Raw genomic sequence first — 10,084 nt, 5'->3', positions numbered from 1 at the left:
GTAACTACTTGGGACCATGATGAATACACTGAAGGCTTCTGGTCATCTAGAGCAGAAGGATTTGGTTGATATAGTTCAAATCGCACCAGCTGTTACAGGTACTGGACAGCCGACTGGGGAAAGTTAGTCCCACGTTTGACACAGTGGAAGAAACTGCTGGTAAGCACAGTTTGAGTTTCCTGTGAGAGCTCCTGATTACATGTGACAATTGTTGCCTTGTCAGCACATCCCACATCTCTGTCCTCTTCTTCTTTGACTCTTTTTTGCTGCTGTTGGATTCAGGTGGAAGTTCGATACTGTTTGAAGGAGAGAGCATACGTTTGTTGCCTCCTGAGCCAAACAACCTCAGACCTCCATTCAGAGAAAGGGTTGATGATCTGTGTTTGTGTCCTTGAGGTTTTCATAATCGGTTTGTGGCGATACCCATACTATTAGAGACTGCATCAAATGCTTCTAGGGGTCCAGGGGAACTACACTGGGATAAAGGTTGTGTATATGGCACATGCAGGGGTGAGAGTGTTGGTTTGGAGATGCACCACAACTGCTGGAGATGTAAATGGCACCAATATTTCCTGACTCGATGTAATCAGAGGGACAGTGTCCTGAATGTTGGTGTCACCTTTTTGGACCTCCAGTAATCCATCTGCTGGAAGGGAATCTTTAGCTTTAGTCCTGTAGAACATGGGTAGGTAATGGGCTCTGGCTGCACCTGAGGGTCCCGTTGTTTGCACGGGGCGGGGGAACATTGTACAGGACTGCTCTGTGAGTCCTCTTTTACAACTATTGCAGGGTTGTGGGACATTACTGACAATTGAATACTTTGACCAAGTTACCCTGTGAGAAAATGTCTTTGTTTTGTAACTCGACTGGATTTGATTGGACTTCTTCACAAAGACGTTAAGGTAGAACACTTTGTGGAGCACAAAGGTATTATTTCAGAAGATCTGCTTGGAACCAGAGTTTGGGTTGAGATAGTATCTGGCTCCTCTACTTCCTCATCAGGATCTCTGACCGGGGTGTGCTTCATAAGAAGACATTTTCTTCTTTCCTTCCACCCTGCTGCTGAACGCTCTGGTGAATAGACAACTGTAGTCAAAAGACTTGCTGCGTGTCTCAGCTATCAGGGTGTTTGGTTGAGGGTCATGAGGTGCCTGCTCAGATGCTGAGCGCCTCAGCTCTCTGTGCTGATGCACTCCAGGTACCGTCAACATGTGAGGAGCTCTTGATCTCCTTAATGGTGTTTGATGATGAAGTGTCATTTTCTGGTCTGTTCGGCTCTTCAAAGGATGCTGACCGGCTGGATGCATAAGAAGCACTACTGTCCTGGCTGGGACTGTGAGGCAGGGATATGGAGTCAAAAACTCGACTCTCCTGAGGACTGTGCAGCCTCAGCAAGACGTAATCGCTTCTTCTTAGGGGGAAGCTTTTCAATGGGAGCTGTGCCAGAGAAGAGCTTCTTTGTGGCCACTGAAATTCTTCAGGTTTCTCTGCATACTTGTCTGTGATGGTTGAGTCTGTTAGATTCTCTCTACTCATGTTGGAATCCTCTGTCACCAATATTTCAGGAACTTGCACATTGTGCTGACGAACCAACTTTCGGGGCATTGCTTTTGTCAGTGGCTGCTGAGGTGGTTTCTGAGGCTCAATCTGACAGTCTACATGAGATGGAGAGCCTTTTGTAACCTTCTGATTTTCATTGCAAAGAGATTCTTGTTTTTTCAAATGAACTTGTATGTTGAATTACTGAACAGGTTTGTAAGACAGGCCTTGTGTTAACTTCAAATGTTAGACTGGTTTTGTCTTTGCACTGCTCTGATGCAAGGTTAGTAGAGGGTAATGAAGGAGAAGAGGAGTCATCAAATTCAAAACTCTCTTCTTTCCTTCTCTTGCGCACTGTTAAAGATCCAGCTCTGGCTGTTTGGGTAATCATCTGGGAGCACTCCATTTGACTATTCACCTCTTCATTTTTAGGATGATGATGCCTACAAACCCTTTGCATGTGTGTCCTATAACCTTCCCAATCCATGCAACTAATGCCACAGGCCTCACACACATACGGTTGTGGATTAATTTGCTTGGTAGTCATACTTTCAAGGTACAATGATTGAGGACCCCAATCTTCTTCTCTATCAAGTGGAATTTCAATAGCTGGCTGTCGTTTTAGCATTCCATAACGTCGAGGGGTTTGTGTGCGATTTTGAGACGGCTGTTGCTCATCAAAAGATTGACTAATTCGAAATTTTCCAGGGCCACCACTGTCAAATGAACCTGCTGCCGACGGCATGGACTGACTTCTCACAAGAGGGGCAGTAGATGCCTGGCCACTAGGCTGCTGCAAATTTAAGGATGGATGATGAAATCTTTCACATGGAACTCCCATGGTAATGGAACCACTATTCTTATAGCCAACATTTTCTAGCTTGGGGCTCTGTAAGTGTAGTTCCTTTATATTGACACTCTTCTGAGATTCTGAACTATTCTTTCTAGAGAGAGAAAACCTCCTTGGTTTGACACTGTCAATTTTACTAGTGTCCACCACCGCTTCATTGATGGTGATAAGTTTGGTGATATGGTCTATTACTTGTTTCTTGGGAACTGTGAATGCAACACTATTCTCCTCCTCGCCAGAAGACTGCTGGTTCTGATGGCGAGACATCCTATGTAGTTGTCCAAGACGTCCATATTTTCCAAGGATGATCTCTGCATAGGATTTGGCACTCGTATTTGGGGGACTGTCTTGTGATTGCTCAGTACTTTCTGAGCGGGAGAAATACCCAGATTCTGTGCTGCCTCTACTACCTAAAATTAAGGATGAGTTCTTCTCATCAGATTCTTGAGGGGGATGTTTCCCTCTACTTAGACGTAGAGCCAATCGTTTTTTCACTGCAAATGATTCCCTATTGCCAATATTGAAGTCTTTGGCACCATCTGCTTCATTATCCTTGACTGAAACTACACTGTTTTGTGTCTCTGATAAAGAGGAAATAGGTGGCGGCGGTCTTGATTCATCCTCTGACTCAGGGACTTGCTCCTCTAACGATTGTTTTTCCCCAAGTGCCAGTCCAGCTTTTACCCTGTGGGTATGTGATTTACGATGTTTGTACAGGTTACTTTTAGTCTTAAAAGAAAAACCACAGGGTGCACAGGGATAGGGTCTTTCACCCGTGTGTGAGCGAATATGTTTTTGGAGGACACTTGGCTTTGCGCAAGCACGTCCACAATAAGAGCAGACGTATTTGCCTGGTCTCTGAGGCTTACGTTCACGCTTCTGCTTTGAGGTGAGCTCCTGGGTTTCTTTTTTGGATTGGGTAGAGGCACCCAATATTGTTGGCAGAACCCCTGGTAACAAACTGGAATCCGCCGACACTTTTGTTTCAGATGACGTCTCATGTTTGTTTTCTGGCGGTGAGTCCGAATCAACGGTCTGCCGTTGATGCCTGAGACGTTTGCGTTCAGGGTTTTGTCTTTTTGACAGTTTGGGTGGCTGGGGTGCAACATGGGGCTTTGGGGATCCGGTTTGCTGTTTTTGCTGATGGGGCTGGAAGGGAGATTTAGGCTGCAAGTCTTGCTGAAGAGACCCTTGTTGTGAGTATTCTTGACCTCCGGACTGCTCCCCAGTCGTCAGGCGACTTTCCAACGCCTCCATAAAACGGAAAGGCAACCTTAGGGTGACACGTGGGATGCGGCTTACTGAATCAGGCTACAGAATCAGGACCAGCTTACTCATTAACTGGATAATGGTTTAAATTATGGATGAGCTCTTTCACAATATTTTTGTTACTTGACTATCAAGCTTCATCTTTTTTGTTTGGTAATAAAACAATGCCATCAAATGCTAAATTGTGGAACTGCAGAACGCAGCTTGTATATGCCATTTGGTGTTGAGGGAGTCCTCTGCCCTGTTAACCTGAAGTAGCCCATCCTGAAGTTCACAGCAATTGTTGCTGCCACAGTGATGAATCAGTTGAAGTGTTCATTCTTCTATGTTTTGGACATAAAGATCTATGAAAACAAAAGAGAATTTCATCATCAAACAGGATGCACACTAAACAGTGCTTAGACAATGTTAATGTTGGGCCTCTGACATTTTCATGCTTGCCAGATATGGATATTTATGTTTCAGATTACATAATGCGTTTATGTGTCATAACATTCATATTTTACTCTCCCCTGGCTGTTAAGTATCTTAAATTAGATTAGTTTATGTAATAATTTGTGTAGAGAGAGAAAAACATACAAGCATGTGTTTCATAACAGCAATAATTCTCTAACTATTTTTCGAGGAGCAGTTTTTCGAGCTCATGGTCACTTCACACCTCTACCCTTTCATATAAGCTTTTTCTTTTCAGCCATTCTGCTAGAAACATTTTGTTACATACACCACTATACATCATCAAAACCTGTAAGAGGCTCTGATTGTACAACAGAATAAGATCAATACAAGATATCCCTACATTTCTTGATAAGGCAGTTAAGTTTTATACGAGGTCTAAAACTCGTTTTCTATTCCAATTTTAAAAGAAAGAAAGTCATTGCAATTTATCCCTAATAATGCTTACACCAAAAACAACAAACGGAGACTTTGAACCTTGCATAGAGCACTTAATTATTTAGCAAAATTATTAATATTATGTCATTTTATTTTGCATTTCAATAATGGTTGGACAATGTATTGTAGTAAAATAAAGCCATATTTCAATCCATCTCATTGTAGCTGGCTATATAAAGTTTAGGGATAGCTGCCACAGGAAACGAAAGGGGGATTAGTTGAAAAACAAAAGAAAATTCCTGTTATTTTCTTTTTTACGGGCATGCTGAACCAGTAAACAAGGCATCCCACACACCGGCCAGCTGGTTTCTACACCCACACTCTGGTGTAAGACGAGAAAACTGTTGGGTGATATCCAACTTACTGATAACTGTCCAACTTGCGAAAACTGTAAATACAAGTAATAGAATGCTTGTAGCATATCACTGTTCACAGTAATGCTAAGGTAACCATTTTTCTTGTAATGTTGCAATGCACATGCAAGTACACAGAGAGAGAGAGAGAGAGAGACTTTTGAAGTCTCATTAATTACTAGTAATGTGCTAGTCAACATTCAAATTCTTAATTAACATTAAAGATACAAATTTTTAACAATGTATTTGGCCACTGGACATAAAAACATAGAGCTCATTGCATATGTAGTGTAATCATAGTAAGCTAATTCTGATGAGAGCAACGAGAGCATCACACAAAGCCCAGCAGCCTTAAAGAGAAATTATAAAAGTCAGTATAATTAACATATACATATGGGCTGAGATTTGTGCCACTAGAAACTGAATTTGGAAATGGATAAGCTTCTTTAAAAATGTGCACTTGAATAACCATTGTCTATGAATTGGAGAAGTAATTTTAGTTTATTCTTACTGTTTTCTGTTCAAAAGAATAACTGAATGCCTAAAAAGCACTGCAATTATTTAATGCAGAATTATTTTTTTACCCTATGTTGTACGTTTTTGTTGTTATCCTTATGATGGTGCATGATGTTGATAATTTTCTGCTAAAATGAAAGATATGCTGCATATATATATGGGCTGAGATTTGTGCCACTAGAAACTGCATTTGAATAGTTGATATTGAATTTGAAAGTAAACAACTTGAAATTGAATTTACTGTTTTGAAACTTAATTAGTAACTTGAAATTGTGTTTTTCCTGTTGAATTTTTTTTTTATCTAAGTACATTCCAAAAATTCTAAATATTTCTGCTCTCAAATTCAGATTCACTGCACGCAATTAAATTTCATTACACAGAGACACGGCGAGGTTAAGCAATCAATCACTGATTCATGGAACTCCTGTTTATGTCTGCAAAAACACCTTTACAGTCCGTTAAGGCCTTTAATATTTAATATATAACCCTGACAAAAACTTCAGACTAGTAAGATTGTAAGACTCACAGACACTTTAATTGAAATGTCCAATCGCCCCAGATTTATCCGTTTTTGCTTACAGGCTGACCATTTGTTGCTATGTTAACCTTGATCTCCTCCTGATGTGCCTATTCATATGTATACTTTTGCATACCCAACTCATATGGGAACCCTGATGCACATATTTGTTGATTTGCAATATTTCATTTTTTTACTTTCCTTTAATGTACCCATTTTGTTTTGTTTTTTGTTCTTTGCTTTTGAAGAAGCTAGAAGTTGAGTTTACTATCTTCATTGAGAGTTTGCATTTTCTTTAAATATTCAATGAATGTAGATACATGGTCACACCCTCAACGGGCCGTAAAGGAGATTTTGTAGATGTAAACAGGAGTTCCAGTGTTTGATTGCTCAACCTTGTGAACCGGAAGTGCGTCTCTGGTAAATCTGAATTTGAGAAGCAGAAATATATTGAATTTTTTTAATGTACTAAGATGCAGGAAAAATACAATTTCAAGTTACTAAATCAGTTAAAAAAACAGTAAATTGAATTCCAAGTTGTTAATTTCAGATTCAATACCAACTATTCAAATTCAGTTTCGAGTGGCACAAATCTCAGCCCATATATATGCAGCATAATATAATGCACCATAATAAGGATAAAAGCCAAAAACGTACAAATTAGGGTCAAAACACAGTTTTTTCTGCATTAAATAATTGCAGTGCATTGTAGGCATTCAGTTACACTTTTGTTCAAAAGAGAAAAAAGTAAAAATAAACCAAAATTACATCTCCAAATAATAGACAATGGCTATTCAAGCACACATTTTTAAAGACGCTTGTCCATTTTCACTCCTCACACTTAACCCAGTGGTGGTTCCTATGGAAACGGTCCTAAACCATGTGGTAGCAGATGGAAGGAGAGCTGGAGGGCTAAATTTATCTTCCAGCATCCTCACCGACTACACAGGGAGGAGAGAGGAAAGGAGGTAGGCGAAGGTGACCCCTCCACCCAGAAGCTACATTTTTTGGAGAGAAAATACAGCTAAAATAAAAAAAAAAAAGGCAAAAAAAATATTGTAGTGCTCTTGTAGCTCTACCTTACTGATACTTATATCGATTCCTTTTTGGAAATATGAAGCAAGATGATTTTTAATAATGGGTCACCCATCAAACCAACAGTTGAAAATGATGCCAAATCATAAAAAAAATAGATTATCCTTCTGAGATGCTACAGGGGCAATAAATCTGAATCCGGATAAAAACAGCAGCAGGTACTTTGATGAGATGCAGTAAAAATATGTTAATCTTGCAGACTCATCTAACAGGAGCAACAGCCAAAAAAGCTCCCCTGTGATCAAGCTGATGACATCAGTCCCCAGGGATGGAGAGGAGAGACCCTTGGGGAGTACGCACACATGCTTTGTGTGTGTGCGTACTCCAAGAGTGCTCCCACAAGTCCGCCAGGAGGAGGACACTCAAAGCAGAGATTGGATGCACAACACACACAGTGAAGCTCATTCACTCCCGAGCTAAAGCGACGCTGCAGAGCTTGAATTCAGCTCACAACCCGCACGCTGCACGCACCCACCACTGTTTCATTCATACACACACACACACACTCACACACATACAGACGCTACAGACGAAGCACAGCTAAAGCTGAATAAATAAATAAATCCTTCAAACATCATTGTCTTGGCGTACGGCAGCACGACTTGTGATTTTCTAGTGCCTGCTGCTGTGGCAGCGTTCTGCAATAACAAAGGCATGAATGAAGAAAATCATTCTCGGTCCCTGCATCACATCACTCACCTCGAAACATGAGAATTATTGCCGGAAAAATAGACCTCAATGGCTTTTATGTTATTTTTTTCCCCTTACCTGGTCGCAGGTGGTGTTGTCCTCCGCTTGTGAATGACTGAAGAGGCAAGGATATAAGACGGGGAGAAAGGATGAATGAGAGAGGGCGGTTATAGAGACTACGCTCTACGTGCACTGGGCTGACAAACAGGTAGCCGAGTATATTATGCGTATGAATGAGAAGGAGGGGATGCTCTCCCTGTCCATCTCCTCCTCCTCTTCTTCACCACCCCTTTCTCCCAACTTCCAGTGTCTTTCTTTTGGGTGAAAGTATTGCAGCTGCTCCTTATTTGGAAGTTGACGTAATCTCAGTGTGTCATTTGGCAAGGGGTGTTTGGGCAGCACAGCTGGCAAAGCAGTAAGAGGTAAAAAGACAGGGTGGAGTAGGAAAAAGGGGAGGTTGTTGAATTCTGGAAGTACACCTTCCTTATTCACGGTATTCCAGCTAAGAAGAAATTTCTAAAGAAAACCTTGGAAAATCTGAACAAAGTCAGGGCAACTGACATCATCGCTTTCCTTCTTGGTACTATGGTTTGTCCCCCCTCCAGTGAAATCCTATAAGAACTTTTTGGGCTGGCCACAAAGTTCACATCCATGAGGAACAATAAGGGGGAAAACTGTTGGGGAACCGCTCATCTTGCGGTGCATGAAAAGATGGAAACGAGAGGGATAAAAGAGCTCAATGCTGTAACCTCCAGGAAACAACAGGGGACTCCTTATGATTCTGAGGACTGTGATTCTTGGATTTATTCTGCCAAAGCTCTGTTGGAAACAGCTGTATGTGACATTAAAAGCAAACACAAAGCTCATTGTTCACACCTCGGGTGTGATTCTCTAATCTAGTCCAAAGTAGTTAAAGTCAAAGCTCCTGGTTTGATTCTTTTTGGATGCACTCAAACTTTTTACACTCTTTGTTAATGTGTGGACGGGTGCTGTGTAGAGCTGAGCTACATTAGTGAAACACTGTCATTACTGAGGACAAACGTTTGTCCTGCATTCTACTTTGGCAGAATTGACAGGTTAATAATGGCACTGTTGTGTCCTTTCTTTTTGAAGAAAGCTTTACATTCATTTTGTATCTTAGGCTTTGTATTAACTGAACATTCGGCTGTGGATGAATAGGGGGACAATACGGGCTATTTTTGAAATTATTCTAGCGCGGACATTCTGCACTTACCCATTTTGTTCATGGAACAAAGTTATATCACCTGTTTTTCTGAGAAACCTGTGGTTGGGTAAAAAGAAAATTGCTCAACAGTTTTGCTTGCATTGATGTTACCATATAATAGTCACCACCAAGAGTTCACTCAACTAATTCTTCACTGGTCTTTGTGAGTAGCAATGTAGCAATAGAAGGGGGTCAAGATGGAGCATTTGCCTTCACAGCAAACCTTCATCTGATTTCTAATGGATAACCAGGTTGGACCAGAGCAGATAGAGCAGAATATTGAAGCAAAAGCCGGTAGTTGAATCAGGCTGTAACGCCTCTGGCTGGATTAAAAAAACAAAAAAAAATGATCAATGTGTGTCTGTTGCTATTCTTGCATGAGCATTATGTACCTAAAAATGCCTAAAGGCTATCATTTGATACTTTAAATGAGCCTTAGTCCAGGAGGCCAGACTGTGAGACAAGAAAGAAGAACCTGTTTCTCCTTTCAACCTGATCAAATAGACTGGGCCAGCTCATGCCTATTGCCATGCAATCCTTGGTTTTTTAAAAGATTAGTCACATGAAAAATGTAATCTCCTTGGTTTATCATTAGTCAATTTCTATCCTAAAATTCTATAGTTTGGATCAGTACTGTGGCAATGATGACTATAGCATATCCTTATAACATGTACTATAAGTCCAGCTTGACCCTACACAATCTTTTTATGTGAAAAATGAATAAATTGTAAATAAATCATCAGTTATAACAATTAGCTTTAAAGTGTATGCTGAAAGCACCAAAAAACTTGTTTATTATTTTCCATCAGTAAGCACAAGATTTGTAAATTGATTGGGCAGCATGACTGTTGATGCTGAATCAATAATGTTTTGACTGTCCATTAGGTCTTTTACTCTGGAAAACTGGCAAAATATCAAAAATAATCAGGCAATTACAGTTTTTGTAAAGCCAAGCTTTAGGCTGCAAAAATGATTAGTACTCGAAGATCAGGAACTTTGATCTAGAAGGCTTTGTCTGCTGTTTAATAAATATACAGTAATAGGTAACTTTTAATCTGATCTTCTACAGAGCTGGACACGATGGCCCGTGCGGGTGCACATTTGGTTGTACGAGAGGACCAACGTGTGATTTATGAAAC

At 40.6% G+C, this 10,084-nt stretch overlaps 1 protein-coding gene across 1 annotated transcript; it reads right to left on the bottom strand.

Annotated features, from left to right (window-relative positions):
- Positions 1 to 998: 998 nt before the first annotated feature.
- Positions 999 to 9,552, bottom strand: LOC114472615 (transcription factor HIVEP3-like). The gene is given in 5 exon segments (XM_028461932.1): positions 999 to 1,214; positions 1,216 to 1,357; positions 1,359 to 1,431; positions 1,434 to 4,002; positions 7,799 to 9,552. Coding segments are annotated over 4 exon segments (603 nt in total). The 5' UTR covers positions 1,606 to 4,002; positions 7,799 to 9,552.
- Positions 9,553 to 10,084: the final 532 nt, after the last annotated feature.

This window comes from Gouania willdenowi, chromosome 11 (assembly GCF_900634775.1).
Source record: "Gouania willdenowi chromosome 11, fGouWil2.1, whole genome shotgun sequence".
Classification (NCBI taxonomy): domain Eukaryota; kingdom Metazoa; phylum Chordata; class Actinopteri; order Blenniiformes; family Gobiesocidae; genus Gouania; species Gouania willdenowi.
The sequence above is the reverse complement of the archived record's forward strand: the minus strand, read 5'-3'. Positions and strand labels throughout refer to the sequence as shown.